The 23,735-nt window shown below is 44.7% G+C and overlaps 1 protein-coding gene across 1 annotated transcript in view; it reads left to right on the top strand.

Annotated features, from left to right (window-relative positions):
* The window catches only part of ROR1 (receptor tyrosine kinase like orphan receptor 1), a 345,454-nt gene that overhangs the window by 212,205 nt on the left and 109,514 nt on the right, over positions 1–23,735 (top strand). Inside the window, exon 2 of the mRNA XM_073593811.1 lies at positions 1,455–1,526. Within this exon, the coding sequence (XP_073449912.1) occupies positions 1,455–1,526 (72 nt within the window). The remainder of the gene's footprint in view (positions 1–1,454; positions 1,527–23,735) is intronic.

Genomic DNA, 23,735 nt, shown 5'->3' with positions numbered 1-23,735 from the left:
CAGCATTCTTCCTACTGACCACCAACGTAAAGCCGCGGCGCACACGCGAGCGGAATGTACGACAGAAAAAGTCAGATGGAAGCTTTTACTCGTCTATTCCGATCATGTGTAGGCCTCATCAGACTTTTTTTTCGAAAATTCTGACAGACCTAGAAATGGAACATGTTCTAAATATTTCCGATGGAACCAATTCCTATCGGGAAAACGTCTGTATGCTGTTCCAACGGACCAAAAACTACGCATGCTCTGAAGCAAGTACGAGATGGAAGCTATTGGCTACTGGCTATTGAACTTCCTTTTTCTAGTCCCGTCGTAAGTGTTGTACGTCACCACGTTCTTGACGGTCGGACTTTGGGTTGACCGTGTGTAGGCAAGACCGCTTGAATGGAATTCCTTTGGAGTTCCGTCAGAGAAACCTTCGTAGTTTATTCAGACGGCAAAACCGGTCGTGTGTACGCGGCATTAGAAGCATTCTTCCTACTGATCACCAATGTAAGGCTTCTTCCCCATTGACCACCAATTAATTGGTTTCTCCAGGGGTTCCTTGAGACCTGAAAATGATTTCAAGGGTTCCTCTTGGGTAAAAAGGATGAGAAAGGTTGTATTAGCCGCCTGGGGCACCACCGCATGATGATGATTTCATTAAGAGGAAAAAAAGAAAGTTTAAACAAAATAATATTGAGAAAGACACAGTAGGACGCTCCAATAAATACATTAAATTAATGGTGAAAATTGAAGCCCAACTGGAAAGTTGTCTCCTGTGTTAGGCGTTTCCAGACATTATTGATGGAGAGATATATATGAATTAGATGTGAGAATTTTGTTCCCACTCGTCTACGGCTCAGAACACACCCAGACTTATTTCTTTAGGTGACTTAATAGAAAATTAAATATTATCCTTTAAAGACATAGAAAAATACTCAGAAGGCTGGGTGGAATGGGGACTGCGGCCATAATTGTGTTTATTCATCATACTCTCTGATCGCTCTCCATCAATGGAATATTGGTAAGAAGTATTTTCTAATTAAAAGTGCCTTGTGTGTATTAGTTGTGTATTGTAATTTGTTAAAACAGGGCTACTATTACAATTCACAGTATTTTCTCTACTGACATTATTTTATTAGAAATTTAAAAATATGTATATATATATATATATATATATATATATATATATATATATATATATATATATATATATATATATATATACAATATTGTATACAGTTATTTTAAAAGAAAATATAAGCATTATAATTACACGTTTTGTTGGGTCCTCAACCCTACTCCATGGAGGCCATGGTTTCTTTACCCTGCAGTAATGCTGGGCAAAAATCTTAAAACAGCTGTATGTATTTTGGAATAAATGGTTCTATAATATTACATTTTGCTATTTATAAACTGCCTATAAATCGTCCGGTACTAACGCTTTCTTTTTTTTTTTTTGCCGCGCACAGGAAGTGAGCTGACTGTTGCTGCTGAGTTATCGCCTACCTCAACATGGAACTCTTCCAGGGACCTGGACAAAGGTACAGAATACCAAAGCATTCCTTATACTTATTATCCTTTGATTTGACATGTTTCATTAAAATCTGGGCCGAAGCAGAAATTTTGTTCATCTGGTAATCCCTTTGACGTTTAATGACTGAAATTTTGGAAATGGGGAAAGTGTTTCAAGATGTGATGTAATCATTTTCAGCACAACCAGCGTTTGGGCTTAATGGGTCTATTCTCTTGCGGGATAGTCATGGGTCTACGTTGAGCCCAGTTCTACCTTTCCAATAGAATTCTAACTTTTCCAGTAGTCAGGGTTTAATGGGAAAGAGTGAAGTTTTGATGGGTGTGATGGTTCGGCAAGTTGGTTCTTCCTCTTGTAGGTTACTTATAACCACATAGCCACAGTTCTATGTTTAAAGAGTCTGAGAACTATAGAAACCATGATGACCTTGATGATGATCATAGTGACCTTGATGGTTCAGCATTATCCTCCTTTAGGAGAGCAGTGGTTGTGGGTGTTTCCTGCCTTGAAAAACGATGAAATAATTGTTTATGTGTATCGGTGACACCAGTTAAATAGTTATTTAGGTGCTCTGTACAGACACTACAAGTACCTGTATACATAAGAGAACGTCTGTCTACCCTAGACATTCATGGTTGCATTAGAAGATACCTGTTGAATGGTTTGACGATGTCTGTTGAATTGCTTTTACCAGTCAATCACTATTGTCCTCCTGCCTCGAACCGCTTTGCAAGGCCAGGGAGAGTGGACCCTGACATGCTAAAGCAGTGGTCTCCAAACTGTGGCCCGGGGGCCAGATGCGTCCCTTTGCTTGCCTCTATCCAGCCCTCGGGGTACTATTCCTCACACTAACACCAACCATGGGGCAATATTCCTTCCACTGACACCAACATATGGGGCGCAATTTTTTCATTGACACCAATGATAGGGCACTATTCCTTCCCCTAATACCAACTATTGGGCACTATTCCTCCCACCAATACCAATGATGGCACTCTATTTATCCCACTGATACCAATGATGGGGCACTTATCCTTACACTGATACCAGTGATAGGGCACTATTCCTTCCCCTAATACCAACAATGGGGCACTATTCCTCCCACCAATACCAATGATGGGGCACTAGTCCTCCCATCGATACCAGTGATGGGGCACTATTTCTCTCACTGATACCAATGATGAGGCACAATTTCTCCCACTGATACCAATGATGGGGCACTATTCCGCCACTGATACCAATGATGGGGCATTGTTTACTCACATTGATGTCGGGGCATTTGATGTCGGGCATTTTCTATTTCCACTGGCCACAGTCCGGCCCCCTCAAAGTTTGATGGGCAGTAAACTGGTCCTTTGTTTAGAAAGTTTGGAGACCCCTGTGCTAAAGCATAGTCCCACAAACCAACCAGGGACATGCAGACCAAAGGAGGTCAAAGTGGTCATGTGGCCTGAATAATAGTTATTAAACAAAGGTATTTCTGGAATCTGTCTTTGAACTTGTGCTCGTTGTATTGATTTTTGGTGCCTTGTCAGAAAAGTATATATAATGATTGGGTTTACAAAAACTTTAAGAAAAAATAGAAAAACTTTAATAGCGCTGCGCAAACTATTGCCACTATATAAATGCTGTATAATAATAATACTCGTTTCACACAGCCAAGTTTCTTTCTCTCTTGAAGAGGTAAGCTTTGCTAAGGAATATTCAGCATCTCACACTTCCAGTATTGCCTGGTCCCCCACTGTGCACTGTGGTTCTCTCACCAGACCCTCCATAACTACAGGATAGGTTACTGGTTTAGAGGCCAGTGGAAGGAACCACAGCATGTGGCAGTGTTGGACCTTGGAAGATTTGTCGGCAAGCTTAGCTCTACCAGAGAGCAAAGATCAGCAGTGTGGGTGGCAGGACGGGTTCTTTGTTTTGCAGGGAACCTATTTTTGTATCCCATTAGGTTCCTCCATGGCTTCAGGTCAGGTAAATCTGTCTTCCTTCCATGGAACATGTGTTGATACTTAATGAACCACAACCAAGTAGTATATAACATTGTGGCTAATTCACCTCCCATTTGATGGTGTCTGCCTAGTTCCCCGTCGCTCAGTCTAGCAATGAATGGGTTTGTTCACTAGAGAGTCGTACATAACGTCCAGCAGCAGGAGATGAAGAATTTGTCATTCTAATGGCTGATTTGAGACACATCTCAACCTACGCTGCCTTCCAAGGACACATTAGGCCTGATGTGTGGATAGTAGGCTAAAGGTCAACTTTCTTGGGGGCTACAGCATATAGGACAACAAAGTTCCTTGGTTTATTTATATATATCTTCAATTTTTTCTTTTGTTTTAATTTTAAAGAAGGTTAGAAGCCAATATAGAAGCAGCAATGCACAATCTGTTGAGAGTGTGATACAAGTATTGGTATACAGCCATCAAGATGCATTGGCACTAAAAGATAGAAATTGTATGTGGAGATGTTACAATTGAATACACAAGAGGTACATTTTCGGGCAACATGCATATAAAAAATTCCTGAAAAAAAGAAGTCCATGTCGTCTCATAGTATTCTGCAGTTGACCATTATGATATGCATATTATAACAATGGAGCCATTTAGTACTTCGTATATATTTTTTTATATGTTTTGGATCTGCCATTCTCAGCCAGGGTTCCTTGGAACCCTAGCAACTCTCCAGGGGTTGCTAGGGGTTCCTTGAGCTTTGGCTGATTGACCTCCAATTTGATGGTGTTTGTATAGTTCCAGGGCCATGATACTTGGCAGAGCCAGCAGCATGACACCAATGATCTTTTTGGCTGTCTGCAAGAGTGACATTCTGAAAACCAGTGTAAGAGAACCAATCTTCCTACTGTTCACCAATGTAAGGGCAATTCTTTCTACTGGCCACCAATGTAATGGCCATTCTTCCTACTGGCCACCAATGTAAGGGTCATTCTTCCCACTGGACACCAATATATGGGCGATTCTTCCTACTGGCCACCAATATAAGGGTAATTTTGCCTACTGGCCACCAATGTAAGGGACATTCTTCCTACTGGCCACCAATGTAAGGGCCATTCTTTCCACTGGCCACCAATGTAAAGGCCATTCTTCCTACTGCCCATCAATGTAAGGGGGCCATTCTTCCAAATGGCCACCAATGTAAGAGGGCCATACTCATTACTGGCCACTAATGTAAGAAGGCCATTTTTCCTGCTGGCCACCAATGTAGGAAGGCCATTCTTCTTACTGGCCACCAATGTAAGACAGCCTCATATTGGACACAGCAGGTTTGAGTGGACATCCTTGGAACCCTAGCATCTCTCCAGAGGTTGCTAGGGGTTCCTTGAGCTTTGGCTGATTGACCTCCAATTTGATGGTGTTTGTATAGTTCCAGGGCCATGATACTTGGCAGAGCCAGCAGCATGACACCAATGATCTTTTTGGCTGTCTGCAAGAGTGGCATTCTGAACACCAGTGTAAGAGAGCCATTCTTCCTACTGGTCACCAATGTAAAGGCAATTCTTCCTACTGGCCACCAATGTAATGGCCATTCTTCCTACTGGCCACCAATGTAAGGGCCATTCTTCCTACTGGACACCAATATAAGGGCCATTCTTCCTACTGGCCACCAATATAAGGGTAATTTTGCCTAATGGCTACCAATGTAAGGGACATTCTTCCTACTGGCCACCAATGTAAGAGGGCCATTCTCCCTACTGGCCAGCAATGTAAGAGGGCTATTCTCCCTACTGGCCAACAATGTAAGAAGGCCATTCTTCCTACTGGCCACCAATATAAGGGTAATTTTGCCTAATGGCTACCAATGTAAGGGACATTCTTCCTACTGGCCACCAATGTAAGAGGGCCATTCTCCCTACTGGCCAGCAATGTAAGAGGGCTATTCTCCCTACTGGCCAACAATGTAAGAAGGCCATTCTTCCTACTGGCCACCAATGTAAGAGGGCCATTCTTCCTACTGGCCACCAATGTAAGAGGGCCATTCTCTTTACTGGCCACCAATGTATGAAGACCATTCTTCCTACTGGCCACAAATGTAAGAAGGCTATTCTCCCTACTGGCCAGCAATGTAAGAGGGCCATTCTTCCTACTGCCCATCAATGTAAGGGGGCCATTCTTCCAAATGGCCACCAATGTAAGAGGGCCATTCTCATTACTGGCCACCAATGTAAGAAGGCCATTTTTCCTACTAGCCACCAATGTAAGAAGGCCATTCTTCCTACTGGCCACCAATGTAAGACGGCCTCATATTGGACACAGCAGGTTTGAGTGGACATCCTTGGAACCCTAGCATCTCTCCAGAGGTTGCTAGGGGTTCCTTGAGCTTTGGCTGATTGACCTCCAATTTGATGGTGTTTGTATAGTTCCAGGGCCATGATACTTGGCAGAGCCAGCAGCATGACACCAATGATCTTTTTGGCTGTCTGCAAGAGTGACATTCTTAACACCAGTGTAAGAGAGCCATTCTTCCTAATGCTCACCAATGTAAGGGCCATTCTTCCTACTGGTCACCAATGTAAGGGCAATTCTTCCTACTGGCCACCAATGTAATGGCCATTCTTCCTACTGGCCACCAATGTAAGGGCCATTCTTCCTACTGGACAGCAATGTAAGGGCCATTCTTCCTACTGGCCACCAATGTAAGAGGGCCATTCTCCCTACTGGCCAGCAATGTAAGAGGGCTATTCTCCCTACTGGCCAGCAATGTAAGGGGGCCATTCTTCTTACTGGCCACCAATGTAAGGGGGCCATTCTTCCAAATGGCCACCAATGTATGAGGGCCATACTCATTACTGGCCACCAATGTAAGAAGGCCATTTTTCCTACTGGCCACCAATGTAGGAAGGCCATTCTTCTTACTGGCCACCAATGTAAGATGGCCTCATATTGGACACAGCAGGTTTGAGTGGACATCCTTGGAACCCTAGCATCTCTCCAGAGGTTGCTAGGGGTTCCTTGAGCTTTGGCTGATTGACCTCCAATTTGATGGTGTTTGTATAGTTCCAGGGCCCTGATACTTGGCAGAGCCAGCAGCATGACACCAATGATCTTTTTGGCTGTCTGCAAGAGTGGCATTCTGAACACCAGTGTAAGAGAGCTATTCTTCCTACTGTTCACCAATGTAAGGGCCATTCTTCCTACTGGTCACCCATGTAAGGCCAATTATTCCTACTGGCCACCAATTTAATGACCATTCTTCCTACTGGCCACCAATGTAAGGGCCATTCTTCCTACTGGACACCAATGTAAGGGCCATTCTTCCTACTGGCCACCAATATAAGGGTAATTTTGCCTACTGGCCACCAATGTAAGGGACATTCTTCCTACTGGCCACCAGTGTAAGAGGGCCATTCTCCCTACTGGCCAGCAATGTAAGAGGGCTATTCTCCCTACTGGCCAACAATGTAAGAAGGCCATTCTTCCTACTGGCCACCAATGTAAGAGGGCCATTCTTCCTACTGGCCACCAATGTAAGAGGGCCATTCTCCTTACTGGCCACCAATGTATGAAGGCCATTCTTCCTACTGGCCACAAATGTAAGAAGGCCATTCTTCCTACTGGCCACCAATGTAAGAGGGCCTCATATTGGACACAGCAGGTTTGAGTGGACTGACCCCTTAATCACTTGTCTACCAGCGCTGTTTATAAATGGCGGTTGGTAGTACCGCTAACCCCTCCCGCCTGACTGCCCCTGCTATGTAATACAAGTAAGCCCGGAACCAGCATGGCAGGTGTTGGTGGGTAGACGTCAGGCCTAAAATGTGCATTTTAACGTGTGTGCAAAAAAAAAAAAAAAAAAGCTCTGTTAGCGAAGTGGTAAAAAAAAATACTACGCTGTGAGGGTTTTTGAATGATCACATTGTGCAAATGCCGGGAGAGGAACTCTGTTGCAGGTTTGTCTCTCCTTTCGTTGTAGAGTAACATGCTGTGATAGGTTGAGCGGTCCAGCGGCACAATATACTTCTTCCTTCATTACCACCCCGGCCATCTGCTGCGCTCCTTATAAAAGTTGGACGCTTATTGCCTCGTAAATCCAGCACATGTGGAAGTGACTTAATCCCAGTGTGCTAGCAGGTTGCGGCGGTGTGACACGCCAGCCCCGCGTCGGATACAGGTGTAACAAATTCTTGGCGTGTGATGGACAGCTAGAAAATGAACGGAGTACGGGAACCCTGTACTATCTGTAGGAACTTGTTACAAACCGATTACAATGTGACGTAAGGTGGAAAGGGGTGAAATATGTTCCAGCTTTCATTTACAGATATGCAAGGGGAAGGTTCTGCAGCAACATGACAGAGTAAAAACGGACAACTTTCCTCCCATATTTATATCAGACAATATATTTCCTGGTGCTGTGAGCTGTGTTCAGAGGAGCTTACGATCTTTTCTGGTTCCTCCCCTTCCATAATCAACATGCAAATTACATTTTTTAAATAATTCCTTTCGATTTTCATTGCACGCCTTATTTTAGACCCAACGACTTCATCACTGGGTCTCTGTGTTTCTAATAGGCGAGCGCAGAGGGTGTGCCAGGATGGAGAGCGTGGGAAGGGGCTAGTCAATATGTCATTTACCCGCGCCTTCCTTTTCTAAATGAACACAGTGAGAACACACTCACTCACTGTGTTTGTGAATGAACGGGAAACCTCTCAGCACAGAGCACTACCCACTCATTAAGTCGAAGTTCACATCCATGCGGTTGCGGTTGATGCGGTTTTCAGTCGCGTTTTGCGGTGCGTTTTTCAACTCGTGTTTTTGCATGCAGTTTTCATGCACTTTGCATTTTATTTTTTTCTCTTCTACAGTGTATATAGCCGGTTGCTAAGGAGTGGGCCAGGAAGCCGGCCGCTGCGTCCTATACAACCGATAAGTCATCAGCTGTCAGCGGGGTTTCCCGTTGACAGCTGAATGTAAAAAAAGGAATTGCCAACAACAACAAAAAAAGGAAACGCGAAAAAAATGGCATGGGGTCCCCCAAATCTATACCAGGCTCTTTGGGGGGGCCACACACCCTTTTTTATTTCGGCATGACTCTTTGAGTCTGGTATGGATTCGGAGGGGACCCCACGACATTTTTTTTGTTCCTGATTAGTTTTTTCGCCAACAATTCTTTTTTTTTTACATTCAGCTGTCAGCGGGGATTTCCTGATTTCCTGACCAGGCCATTTTTTGCAATTCGGCACTGCGTCGCTTTAACTGACAATTGTGCTGTCCTGCGACGTTGTACACAAACAAAATTGACGTCCTTTTTTTTCCCCACAAATAGGGATTTCTTTTGGTGGTATTTGATCACCTCTGCGGTTTTTATTTTTTTTGCACTATAAACAAAAAAAGAGCGACAATTTTGAAAAGAACAATATTATTTACGTTTTGCTATAATAAATATCCAAAAGAGAATGTAAAAAAACGAATTTCTTCATCAGTTTAGGCCGATATGTATTCTTTTACATATTTTTGGTAAAAAAAAAAAAAATCGCAATAAGCGTATATTGATTGGTTTGTGCAAAAGTTATAGGGTCTACAAAAATAGGGGATGGATTTCTGGCATTTTTAAAACATTTTTTACTAGTAATGGCAGCGATATACGATTTTTAGTGGGACTGCAACATTGCGGCGGACAGATCGGACGCTTTTGACACTTTTTTGGGACCACTGTCATTTATACAGTGATCAGAGCTATAAAAATGCACTGATTACTGTATAAATGTGTCAGGGCTGGTCTCAGCCCTTACTTCTCTGAGCTGGCTGCTCGGCTGTCAGCTAATTGCCAGCTCCTATCTCTCCACAGTTACTCAGCTGTTGATGATATCCTGCTCGTCAGTCCTGCCTACTTAAGCCGTCCAGTCCAGAGGAGCTCTGCCTTCGCCTTGGTCAACGTCACAGAAACTGAGAGGCGATCCTGTTCAGGACTTGCTTTGCTGACATCCCTTCTGGCTCTGGCAGATCCTGCTTGCTGTTGCACTACATTGATCCCTGACTTCTGGCTTGGCTGATTATCCATTCCGGTTACTGAACTCTGGCTATGTTTTGACTACGTTTGTTCTTTTTACTTTTATTATTAAACAAGTGTGATTTAACTGTACTTCTGTCTCGGCCTGATTTCACGGTTTCTGACAAAATGTCACTGGCAGGAAAGGGGTTAACACTAGGGGGCGATCAAGGGGTTAAACGTCTTCCCTAGGGAGGTGTTTCTATCTGTGGAGGGAGGAAATCTGACTGGAGGAGGAGAGAGATCGCTGTTCCTAATCACTAGGAACAGATGATCACTCTCTACTCCCCTGTCAGAACAATGTAGACAGATCCCCATTCTGCCTCTCTGTGGAGCGACCGCGGGTGGGCGGCGGGCATCACGGCCACGCGCATCAGCTCCCGTGCCGTGCAGCGGGCACGCACCGCGCCCGCTATAGCTGTTTAAAGGGCCGACATACAGCTATGGCGATTCATGGGAACAAGCCATCCTGCTGCAGTATAATGACGGCGACTGGTTGGCAATTGGTTAATAATGGGTTTTTTTTGCGCGTCCTGGGATGTGCGTTTTTCCCGGAACACACAGATGTGAAGGCAGCCTGATGTCCAGTTCGGGTGAACCTCTCTACATTAACTTCTGATGAGTTTCCCCCCACAATGATCCCTGAACTGTTACAATGTATTCTACATAAACATTCTGTAATTTATGTTTAGTGACTCTTTTATAACCGCAGGAAATGCGACCCCCCCCCGAAGCCATAAATTAGCCGTTGGTTTACACATTATTCTCGGCGCTGTCCATTTACCCCTCCTGTTTTCTTTTCCATCGGAAGGGAGTTCCAGCCGTATTTTACATGATAATTATTTTTATGGCCCTTCTATGAATATTTATAGTTAGCCAAATATCGCAGTACGCATCGCAGCGCCGCGCACACGTGTTTCCCAGAGTTGCTCGTATTCCCAAAGTCGCGGCCCTAATTTCGTCCCCCTGGGACGCATTAATCTCCGACTGCGCGGTCGTAAATAACTAATTAAACACATTATATTAGGAATATTGGCGGGCTCCCCCTGGACGCCCCCCTTCCCTTGGCGGAGGACCTTAAGTGACGAAAAGGTCAGGAGACGTGTCCCATTAAGCTTTCTCCTTGAACTCGTGTGACGCTGCTGCTGAGAACAGACATTTAACAGGTAAACGGCGGGCTAATGGAAGCCAGATACAATGGGCTCCACATGTCCTCGTGTCCGCAGGAGTTGTTGGTGCGGCCGAGAAAAACGCCATTAAACTCACGCCGCTGCATTCCATAATGTTCATACTTAAAGTGATTGTAAAGCTTTGTTTTTTGTTTTTTTTTTGTTTTTAAGTAACAAACATGTTATACTTACCTCCTCTGTGCAAGGGTTTTGCACAGAGTGGCCCCGATCTTCCTTTTCTGGGGTCCCCCCCCCAACGGCGCTTCCCTGGCTCCTCCTCTTCTCCAGTGCCCCCATGGAGAGCCACTTTCCATAGGGGCACTCATGCAGGCGCGCTTCCGAGTCCTGCTGCTGCCCATTGGCACAGACAGCAGGACTCGGCCCCGCCCCCCCGTGTCAATGGATTTGATTGACGGCAGCAGAAGCCAATGGCTCCTGCTGCTACCAATCTATCCAATGCGGACCCGAGACAGCGGCTGGGGCTGCTGGGCTCGTCCCCGTCGCTGGAACGATCGGGTTCAGGTAAGAAAAAGGGGGGGGGAGCACAAAAGGTTTTTCCGTGAGGGTTTACAACTTTAACCACTTCAGCCCCGGAAGGATTTACCCCACTTCATGACCAGGCCATTTATTGCGATACGGCACTGCGTCCCTTTAACTGACAATTGCGCGGTCGTACGACGCTGTACCCAAACAAAATTAATGTCTTTTTTTTCCCCCCACAAATAGGGCTTTTTTTTTGGTGGTATTTGATCACCTCTGCGGTTTTTATTTTTTGCGCTATAAACAAAAAATGACCGATAATTTTGAAAGAAAAAATTATATTTTTTTACTTTCTGCTAAAAAATACATCCAATAAAAAAAAAAAAAATTAAAGAATCTAATTTCTTCATCAATTTAGGCCAATATGTATTCTGCTACATATTTTTGGTAAAAAAAAAAAAAAATCCTAATAAGCGTATTATGATTGGTTTGTGCAAAAGTTATAGCGTCTACAAAATAGGGGATAGATTTATGGCGTTTTTATTTATTTATTTAATTTTTTTTTTACTAGTAATGGCGGCGATCAGTAATTTAAAGTGGGACTGCGACATTGCGGCAGACAGATCGGACATCTAATTGACATTTTTTTACACTTTTTTTGGGAACCAGTGACATTATTACAGTAATGAGTGCTAAAAATATGCACTGACATTGTATTAATGACACTGGCAGGGAAGGGGTTAACAACCGGAGGGCGATCAAGGGGTTAAATGTGTTCCCTGTTTGTGTTTTCTAACTGTATTGGGGGATAGACTGGGCTGCCTGGGACAACACACAGATCCGTCTTCATGCATAGCAGAAAGACAGGATCTGTGTGATCTCTCCTGTCAGAACGGAGATCTGCCTTCTTTACACAGGCAGATCCCCGTTCTGTCACTGCGGGGGAACGATCGCGGGTGGCGGGCGCCCCACCCCCTGATTGGCTCCCCCCTGCTGGCCAATGGGCAGGCGCCCACAAAAGCGAGTTCCCGAGCCGAGGTACAGATACGGCGATTTGTGGGATCGGGCCACCTTGCCGCAAAATATTGACGGCGGCTGGTCGACAAGCGGTTAAAGAGGCGCTTTCTCTGCACCAAGTATTTCACCAAAAATCTGTGTTCTGTAGTCCCAACACAGTCCCCGTCCTAAAGTGACAACGCTGCCCCTTTATCATACCTCCCAACATTTTGAGATGGGAATGAGGGACACCTACTAGCAAACGTATGTAGGCATAGGACACGCCCTCTGCCACACCCCCTTAAAGGAGAATTAACCAAAAAAAAAAAGGTTAATTAAAACCACAAGAGCTTTTTTTTTACCACTACTATTCCTTTATATTGGCTTTAAAATTGTACAAATGCAGCAATTTAGAATTTGGATGAAAGGTTTAGCGCTGGGAAACACTTTTTGAAAGATAAAAAGTGCATTTTATATACAACTATATAGATCAGACCAAAATGAGGGACAAATGAGGAGGAATGAGGGACAGAGGGATATTGCTCCAAATCAGGGACAGTCCCTCGAAATCAGGGACAGTCCCTCGAAATCAGGGACAGTCCCTCGAAATCAGGGACAGTTGGGAGCTATGCCTTTATAGATTCAGTACCGAGAGCGTTGTCACCCTAGGACAGGAAGTGTGTTACCGGGCAGATCCCCAGGTAAATAAATAAAGGGAAAAAAAACCTGAAAAAAAGAAAATGAATGCAGCAACCATATCTAAGGTCAACCACATCTACTGGTAAGTTGCAATATATGACATTTTTGTTCAGAGTTTAAAATGGCTCTAATGGCTCAAGGTTTTTCTTTTTTTTTTTTTTTTTATCCTCATGCATTCTATGCATGAAGGTCAAAAATCTTCTGTGTGCGTCTCCCTAGACCCCCCCTAATATTCACCTGAGCTCCATCGCGATCCAGCGATGTGCGCGAGAGCCTCTGGTCTCCGGGGACTCTCCCCCCTCATTAGCTGAGACAGCAGCAGAAGCCATTGGCTGCTGTCCAGCACAGCCGTGAGCTAATGAGAAGAGAGAGGGGGCGGGGTCAAGCTGCGGCTCGGTGTCTGAATGTGTCTGAATGTGGATTTAGGGTGACAACGTTGCTCCTCCATAGATGCCGTACAGAGCGTGGTGTCACCGTGGACAAGATTGCAGCCAACACAACTATGAACTGGTAAACTGCAATAGATCACATTTTTGTTTTTTATATTCTAGGATTTTATTGCCATATGGGTCACTATTGAGGGGATCTCAACCAAAAGAACAATTGAAGGCTGAGAACTCTCTTCATTCTGAGAACCATAAACCTGCCAATCCAGAGGAAGGAAAAAAATCCACTTTTGCAATGTGGTTAAAGCTGAACTCCAGGCACAAACATTTTCATTTTAAATATATGCCTTCGCAGCCAGAAATAATATAAATCCACTTTTTGCACACCAGATGCCTTTACAATCCCAGATATTACAAAGTAAAAGTATCAGTGACATCATCACTGTGTTGTACACAGTTTTTGCAGAGAGCAGAGCTGTGGGAGGGGCCCAACAGGCTCCACCCACTACAGTCTGCCTGCATAAAACTACAGAAGGCGGCGGAGACAAGATCGGTCACCTTGCACAGGGACAGAGAGCAAAGCTGTGGGAGGGGTCCAGCAGGCTCCACCCACTACATTCTGCCTGCAGAAAACTACAGGAGGGGGCGGGGACAAGATCAGTCACCCTGCACAAGGAGAGAGAGCAGAGGTGTGGGAGGGGCCCAGCAGGCTCTGCCCACTACAGGCTGTCTGCAGAAAAGGGGGCGGGGACAAGATCAGTCACCCTGCACAAGGAGAGAGAGCAGAGGTGTGGGAGGGGCCCAGCAGGCTCTGCCCCCTACAGGCTGTCTGCAGAAAAGGGGGCGGGGACAAGATCAGTCACCCTGCACAAGGAGAGAGAGCAGAGGTGTGGGAGGGGCCCAGCAGGTTTCACCTACTACAGGCTGTCTGCAGAAAACTACAGGAGAGGCGGAGACCAGATCGGTCACCCTGCACAAGGAGAGAGAGCAGAGGTGTGGGAGAGGCCCAGCAGGCTCCGCCCACTACAGGCTGCCTGCAGAAAACTACGGGGGCGGAGACAAGATCGGTCACCCTGCACAAGGAGAGAGAGCAGAGGTGTGGGAGGGGCCCATCAGGCTCCGCCCACTACAGGCTGCCTGCAGGAACTACAGGAGGGGGCGGAGACAAGACCAGTCACCCTGTACAAGGGGAGAGAGCCGCAGTGAGAGGTCTTTATTACAGGAAGTCTCATACGGGATTACTGCACAGATCTAAAGGAAATACACAAAGCACACCGAGATTCAAGAAGAATACAAATGCCGAATGGATTTAGACCATCCTTTAAAGATGGAGTATTCATTGCTCTTATCCCCTCCTATGTACAGAAGGATCATGTACTGAATCACTGAACCTCCCGGTTACATTTTTGTATCTCCTGCTTAGCTTCTAAAATGACCCAGATGGTCAGCACAGCGGGAGATCCAGCTGTCCTCTATCACGGGTCACGCCATCAGAGTTTTGCAACAATTCCCAATTATGAACTTTGATAAAAAAAGAAAGAGAAATGAAAGAAAGCGGGGGGGAGGGGCGGACCTTATTCAACCTAACAGTGTTAGACAGATCGAGGATTGCGTTTGTTTCATCAGGACCTTCTGTACCCGTGATTAGGTATGTGCTGACTGGGGGATAATATGAAAAGTTTGACCTCCACATGCGTGTCAGGAATCCTCAGACTCCTTATTTTTGTCATAGTGGGGGATAAGCAAAATAAAAAAAAAACACATATGCAGTACATCTCCGCAATACATGCACGTTTCCCGTCTTTTATCCCCTTAAAGGCCCCGCAGGGACAGAAAATACCGATTGATATGCCAGATTTTCACCCAGTCCTGTTGTGGACTGATAATACACAGCACAATTTGGTGTCAGCCCTGCCCAGTGACTTTTGCTAAACTACTTATCCACTCTCAGATCTCTACAATCCTAAAGGCTAATCATTCTCTAGTCCAAGATAAGAGCTGGGGTTGGAGCAGTGGCGGCCTGTCCATTAGGGGCACTGGAGCGCCGCCCCCTCTATCCACGGCCGCTATTTTGACAGGACACCGCCGGCCTCTATTCATGCGTCCGACCCCTTTCAAGATGCCTGGCGCGTGAATTACAGCGGCGGGGGTGTTTTTTTTTAAGAACCTGATTAGAGCCATAGGCTTCAAAATAGGGTGGGCTTGTGGCGCAGAGCATTGCGCCATGAGCCCACCCAGGTGTTACAACAGCCAATGAATATTTGCTACACTGATCCTCAATCCGGCCAATCAGAAGCAGGTATGAGACCCGTTTTCTGATTGGCCAAAAAGAGAAGAGTCCTAATTGGCTGCCGTGGAGGAGGGAGGAAACGGAAGCCGCTACCCCTGGAGGGCAGGAGAAGGGGAAGCCATTGCCGCGGAGCAGGGGAAGCCACCGGTAAAGCCCAGGAGAAGCGCACCAGACCCACCCAACCGACCAGGGGGGGTACTGTTTGCTGCCCCCCCCAAAAAAATTACCACCGGCCGCCACTTGGTTGGAAATAATGCTGGACTGACTCGATCAGTCACTGGGGGTTGGTGGGTGATATCGTGAGCGGGTAGGAAGAATTCCCATTCAGTAGTTTTGAAGGAAGGTGGCTGTGGGCCCTTTTAGGAGGGCCTGGGCTACTACCTCTAGGAACGGTCTTCAGGTAGTTTCCGCATGTGATCTTGGAAAGGTAGGTAGAAAGGAGCTCCCAGTATCCAGTTAATGCAAGTCGGAAGGTGAGTTTCAAATTGTTTATTGAGAGTAGCAACAAATATATCAAGCCAACGCGTTTCGGGGGGAACAGACCCCCCTCTTCTTCAGGGCTGTTGCTGCATGCTAGTAAATGGGGAAGGTTCACAAACAAGCACAGCCGGCGATCAGTCTGATCTTTGTTTTACAGACACACCCCCTTGGGACCCTTACCCATTTACAAGCATGCAGCAACAGCCCTGAAGAAGGGGGAGGCTGTTCCCCCCGAAACGCGTTGGCTTGATATATTTGTTGCTACTCTCAATAAACAATTTGAAACTCACCTTTCGCCTTACATTTACTGGATACTGGGAGCTCCTTTTTTCCTACCTTTCCAAGTTCACATGCGGAAACTACCTGAAGACTACCTGAAATGTGTAAATATATGTTGAAGGTGTAAAAATATCAACAAACAAAGCAAACAAAAAAAAACTTTTAATTATTACTAGTTTATAAAATAGAAGTGAACAAAAAAAAAATGTCAGCAGAAAAATAATAAATGGAGGAGAATAGGAGTTAATTAAGGCTGATTATAGTAAATTAAGGGTTAATAAAGGGTAAACAGAGAAACATCTAATAAAAAACACAAACTTTTTTTTTTTTTTTTAACTTGACAGGTTGCTTTTAACTGACTTTGTCTGCAGATACAAGTTCATCCCTTTGATCTGCAGATGAAGTAAACCAGTAAGATACAAAAAGAAACAATGTTTCATTGCTTGGGTTTACAAACATTTACAGTGTCATTTATGGATGTCCCTCCCCCAGCCTGCGATTGGACAGGGAAAGGAGAAGCAGCAGACTAATGAGCTCATCGCTTGTCACTCTGCTCTCTTCTCCTGTCAGCATGCTTCTTGTGACACCGTGAGCTTCAGGCTTCACAGATTGCTATAGGCAGAAATTCATGCATATATTAGGGATGAGTATACATTTTTTTTTTAGTAGCTGCCGATACCCAAGTACCGATACCTACCACAACTGTTTTGTTTACACTTCAGCTGTCCGCAGTGGTACAAAGCATTAAAAAAGTTATTTACAAATTAAATACATTTATTTATCTTTTGTTTTATTTTCAATGTGAAACATGTAAATAAATGTTAAAACAAAGCAAACAAAAAAATAGTTTATAAAATAGAAGTGAAAAAAAAAATCAGCAGAAAAATAATAAATGGAGGAGAATAGGAGTTAATTAAGGCTGATTGGAGTAAATTAAGGGTTAATAAGGGGTTAAACAGAGGAACAGCTAATAAAAAACACAAAAAAATATATTTTTTTACTTGACAGGTTGCTTGAAACAGAAGTTCATCCCTTTGATCTGCAGATGAAGAAAAACAGTAAGATGCAAAAAGAAACAATGTTTCTTTTTATCTTTCGGCTGAGCAATGTTGTTGATAAACATTGCCTGGCTGCTTTTTTTTTTTTTTTTTTTGCCAGCTCCAATTGCTTCAGATTACACTTCAGCTGTCAACAGGCGAACCCCACTGACAGCTAAATGAGTCATCGGTTGTTAAGGATGCAGCGGATCCGCTCCTTAACAACTGATAATTTTTACATTTTTTTTTTACATTTTTTTACATTTCATTTGTCAGTTTCAGGTATCGGAGCATTTGCACGAGTACCAATACTCATGCAAATACTTAGTATCAGCACCGATAATGGGTGCAATCCTACTATATATTATATAACAATACAGTTCAGCCATATCTGAGATGACACAATAGACAAGCCCTGATGAAGGGGGAATGTATGAACCCCCAAAACGCGATGGATTTTTAATGATTATTTAATAACACATCGCTTTGGTCTCTCTGACCAATAGTGTGGCACCCCTTCTGCTTCTTGTATAGTTATCCTGCATTTGACCTCAGTGGCGCCCAGTAGACACGGTTTGCAAGCTTGTGTCAGGAGCCGCAGGGGATGGCTGTGACTTAGGAGCAGGAAGCAGGTGCTGCAGCTATGAAAATGAAGAGTCAGGGAATAAGCGATGCTGGAGGCATCAAATTCAGCAGTGTCTTTAAAACCACAAATCTCCACCAAGAAGAAAGGTTTTACAACAGCAAGCGTGGTGTCTCAAGTGTTTTATTTGCCGAATGTAATAGTACACTTAAAGAACAATTGAGTGTTCCCTTTTTAATCAGCTAACTACATTCCAGATGCATTAAAAGGAATGCAAAGTCTTACCGTTCATTTTCTTTTCAAAAATAGTCACAGACTGAGTAGCGGGCTGTAGAGAAGGATCCTTGCTCTTTGTGAGGAAGCAGTGGTCTCTCTGCAGAGGTCTGACACTCCCCCTGCTGAGGCAGTGCTAAAGCTTTCCATTAGGAAGGAGCAGGAGGGGCACTGCCAGAAATGCATTTTTTTGTGGGCAATTTATCGGGGAAATGGCTGATGTTGGCGCTTCATTTATCACTGTACCATGGTTGTTATGGTGTCAGGATGATTGAAGCGCATTATTTCTATTATCACATTGTAATATAAAATGAAATGGTTCAACTCACCATAATGCAGAATCAGTGGGAGCCCCGAGTGTGTCACTTTCCATCGTCGCCTGCCACACCTTGCGGATTGTCCACTTGCCACGTCACCTGCCACACCTTGCGGATTGTCCACTTGCCACGTCACCTGCCACACCTTGCGGATTGTCCACTGATCTCATCTCTCTGCTCCCCCCCCCTGGATCCGCCCCTGATTGGGGATACAGGGAAGGTCAGGCTTACACTAATAGTGAGTAACGGGGAAGTATTGGGGATACAGGGAAGGTCAGGATTACACTAATAGTGAGTAATAGGGAAGTATTGGGGATACAGGGAAGGTCAGGCTTACACTAATAGTGAGTAATAGGGAAGTATTGGGGATACAGGGAAGGTCAGGCTTACACTAATAGTGAGTAATAGGGAAGTATTGGGGATACAGGGAAGGTCAGGATTACACTAATAGTGAGTAATAGGGAAGTATTGGGGATACAGGGAAGGTCAGGCTTACACTAATAGTGAGTAATAGGGAAGTATTGGGGATACAGGGAAGGTCAGGATTACACTAATAGTGAATAATAGGGAAGTATTGGGGATACAGGGAAGGTCAGGATTACACTAATAGTGAGTAACGGGGAAGTATTGGGGATATAGGGAAGGTCAGGATTACACTAATAGTGAGTAATAGGGAAGTATTGGGGATATAGGGAAGGTCAGGATTACACTAATAGTGAGTAATAGGGAAGTATTGGGGATACAGGGAAGGTCAGGATTACACTAATACTGAATAATAGGGAAGTATTGGGGATACAGGGAAGGTCAGGATTACACTAATAGTGAGTAATAGGGAAGTATTGGGGATACAGGGAAGGTCAGGCTTACACTAATAGTGAGTAATAGGGAAGTATTGGGGATACAGGGAAGGTCAGGCTTACACTAATAGTGAGTAATAGGGAAGTATTGGGGATACAGGGAAGGTCAGGCTTACACTAATAGCGAGTAATAGGGAAGTATTGGGGATACAGGGAAGGTCAGGATTACACTAATAGTGAGTAATAGGGAAGTATTGGGGATACAGGGAAGGTCAGGATTACACTAATAGTGAATAATAGGGAAGTATTGGGGATACAGGGAAGGTCAGGATTACACTAATAGTGAATAATAGGGAAGTATTGGGGATACAGGGAAGGTCAGGATTACACTAATACTGAATAATAGGGAAGTATTGGGGATACAGGGAAGGTCAGGATTACACTAATAGTGAGTAATAGGGAAGTATTGGGGATACAGGGAAGGTCAGGATTACACTAATAGTGAGTAATAGGGAAGTATTGGGGATACAGGGAAGGTCAGGATTACACTAATAGTGAGTAATAGGGAAGTATTGGGGATACAGGGAAGGTCAGGATTACACTAATAGTGAATAATAGGGAAGTATTGGGGATACAGGGAAGGTCAGGATTACACTAATAGTGAGTAATAGGGAAGTATTGGGGATACAGGGAAGGTCAGGATTACACTAATAGTGAGTAATAGGGAAGTATTGGGGATACAGGGAAGGTCAGGATTACACTAATAGTGAATAATAGGGAAGTATTGGGGATACAGGGAAGGTCAGGATTACACTGATAGTTTGTGATAGCTTAAGCTTATATTTGGCTTTGCTGCCCCCCCCCCCCCCCCCCAATCAACATACTAATGAAATGTTTAAATAAAACCTTTCCATTTTCATTACATATCTTATTTTGTCATCACTGGGTCTCTGTGCTTCTCTATGCGATGTAGCCAGATCCTGGCTGGCGGGAGGAGCCGGCACCATCACAGCACCCTGCCTCAGTATTAATCTCAAGAGCTTTCCTGGCTGTCATGATCGTCCTCTGGTTCTTTTCCTAATGGAATCACAGCCCCAAAAATCAGGTATTACGGTCGGGGGTTACAGCCCAGAACAGCTCTATAAATAGGCAAACCCATAGAACTACCATAAAACGTTCTACCTTCTATAGACAGGCCTCTCTGAGCAAGAAGCGGCGTCCACGATTGTCATGTGCGTTACATACAACAGGACAAGGCAAACATTATTTTTCATGGCAGGCAGACCGTTCCTCTGACTCCATCTGATTCCTAATTCCTTCCAAAATCTCCGTCTTGTTAGGAAAATGTTTTTGTTACTCTGAAGGCCGTGCACAGGCCGCGCGTCTCATTCCCGTATACAGCGCAATGTTATTTCAATTATGAGCGTGAATGATGATGTGTTTTGTGTGGGTTGGCACAGGACCAGGACCCCGAACATGTCTACCGCCAATCTCCCAGATAGCGGCAAACCGTCCCGAGGAAGCGTTATGTATGCGAGGAAAAGAACGCGCTGCCTGCCGCAGCCAATCAACGCCGCAATTTTCGATTCCTTACAGAGAATAGACTACGAGGGAGGAATCTGATTGGCTGTTGTGGGTAAAAGTGACAGTTCTGATTTGAAGTCTTATTCCAGACAATTTATTTATCAGTTTTTTAAAGATTGGGGAGGAGCTAAAATGTATGATGATCATTGGATTTCCTCTCATACCTAGAACCCGATTTGGGTTTGCAGAAGCAAACTGTAGTACATTGTCCTGTCTGTATCTGACATATTATATACCCCAGCACACACACACACATATATATATATACACAGTATTTCACAAAAGTGAGTACACGCTTCACATTTGTCTAAATATTTGATCCTATCTTTTCATGTGACAACACTGAAGAAATGACACTTTGCTACAATGTAAAGTAGTGAGTGTACAGCTTGTATAACAGTGTAAATTTGATGTCCCCTCAAAATAACTCAACACACAGCCATTAATGTCTAAACCACTGGCAACAAAAGTGAGTACACCTCTAAGGGAAAATGTCCGAATTGGGCCCAATTAGCCATTTTCCCTCCCCGGTGTCATGTGACTCGTCAGTGTTACAAGGTCTCAGGTGTGAATGGGGAGCAGGTGTGTTAAATTTGGTGTTATCGCTCTCACTCTCTCATACTGGTCACTGGAAGTTCAACATGGCACCTCATGGCAAAGAACTCTCTGAGGATCTGAAAAAAAAGAATTGTTGCTCTACATAAAGATGGTCTAGGCTATAAGAAGATTGCCAAGACCCTGAAACTGAGCTGCAGCACTGTGGCCAAGACCATACAGCAGTTTAACAGGACAGATTTCACTCAGAACAGGCCTCGCCATAGTCGGCCAAAGAAGCTGAGTGCTCGTGCTCAGCATCATATCCAGAGGTTGTCTTTGGGAAATAGATGTATGAGTGCTGCCAGCATTGCTGCAGAGGTTGTAGGGGTGGGGGGGTCAGCCTGTCAGTGCTCAGACCATACGCCGCACACTGCATCAAATTGGTCTACATGGATGTCGTCCCAGAAGGAAGCCTCTTATAAAGATGATGCACAAGAAAGCCCGCAAACAGTTTGCTGAAGACAAGCAGACTAAGGTCATGGATTACTGGAACCATGTCCTGTGGTCTGATGAGACCAAGATAAACTTATTTGGTTCAGATGGTGACAAGCGTGTGTGGCGGCAACCAGGTGAGGAGTACAAAGACAAGTGTGTCTTGTCTACAGTCAAGCATGGTGGTGGGAGTGTCATGGTCTGGGGCTGCATGAGTGCTGCCGGTACTGGGGAGCTACAGATCATTGAGGGAACCATGAATGCCAACATGTACTGTGACATACTGAAGAAGAGCATGATCTCCTCCCTTCAGAGACTGGGCCGCAGGGCAGTATTCCAACATGATAACCACCCCAAACACACCTCCAAGACGACCACTGCCTTGCTAAAGAAGCTGAGGGTAAAGGTGATGGACTGGCCAAGCATGTCTCCAGACCTAAACCCTATTGAGCATCTGTGGGACATCCTCAAATGGAAGGTGGAGGAGCGCAAGGTCTCTAATATCCACCAGCTCTGTGATGTCGTCATGGAGGAGTGGAAGAGGACTCCAGTGACAACCTGTGAAGCTCTGATGAACTCCATGCCCACAAGACAAGGAGTTGGTAGCACACTGGAACTCCAAATTATCTCAATGTCATCTTTATTGTCAAAAAAGGGTCAGACAGATACAGGCAATGGTAGACGTTTCACAAGCGATAGCTTGCTTGTTCACAACCAATGTAACACTAAAAAGGACCTCCATGCCCAAGAGGGTTAAGGCAGTGCTGGAAAATAATGGTGGCCACACAAAATATTGACACTTTGGGCCCAATTTGGACATTTTCACTTAGGGGTGTACTTACTTTTGTTGCCAGCGGTTTAGACATTAATGGCTGTGTGTTGAGTTATTTTGAGGGGACAGCAAATTTACACTGTTATACAAGCTGTACACTCACTACTTTACATTGTAGACAAGTGTCATTTCTTCAGTGTTGTCACATGAAAAGATAGAATAAAATATTTACAAACATGTGAGGGGTGTACTTACTTTTGTGAGATACTGTATATAATTTCCCATCCACAGAGGAACAATTCTGGAGAAAGTTGAGGAATAAGGTGAATTATGAGAGGCGGGATCCATAGGGTGGGAGTCGGGGGGGGTCTCCGGTGAAGTATGGCGTCCTGGGCACCGCTGACCGCGCCGTGTGTACAATTTCCATCTTGTTCCTCACCCTTCTAGATCAGAGGAATTCATAACTCAGCTTCTTGCATTCCAGCGGCCTGGGAATGTTGTCTGCGAGCAGAATACACAGAGAAGCTGAATTATAGGGTGAAAAGCGATGCATCAGGTCTGAATATTTATTGTGAAAAGCCAGATCCTGGTTTCCCCCTCTGGTTACCCAGAAGATGGATCAGTGAGCTCCGGGTGACTCCTTCCCATCAGTTTTGGGGGGATTGTCAGTCAAGGTGGTGGGCAGTTGATGGGATCTCACTGAGAAGATTTGATCTATGGAGCCTCCGGGCCATTTTTGGAAACAAATGGTGTCATGAATCTTCTATACATGACACCACGCTTTTTTTTTCATGACAAATGTTGGGTTACAGCCTACAAAAGAGCTGAGACATCACGATGTGGGGGATCCAAGGGAGTTTTACTTCACCTGAGCGTTTCTCCGGTTTTATCCAATCCCCTCTTTAAACTTTCACCGCTTAAAGGATCACTCCACCTACAACTGGCAGTTCATGGAAAGCCCAACTCTGTGAAATTTGAAAATTCTGACTTGCAGTAAGGCTGTGCCCGCACTACGAGAGTTAACTGCTCATTTCATTTAGAGGAGGG

Source organism: Aquarana catesbeiana, linkage group LG07 (assembly GCF_042186555.1).
Source record: "Aquarana catesbeiana isolate 2022-GZ linkage group LG07, ASM4218655v1, whole genome shotgun sequence".
Taxonomy (NCBI): domain Eukaryota; kingdom Metazoa; phylum Chordata; class Amphibia; order Anura; family Ranidae; genus Aquarana; species Aquarana catesbeiana.
This window is presented reverse-complemented; position numbering and strand designations above follow the sequence as displayed.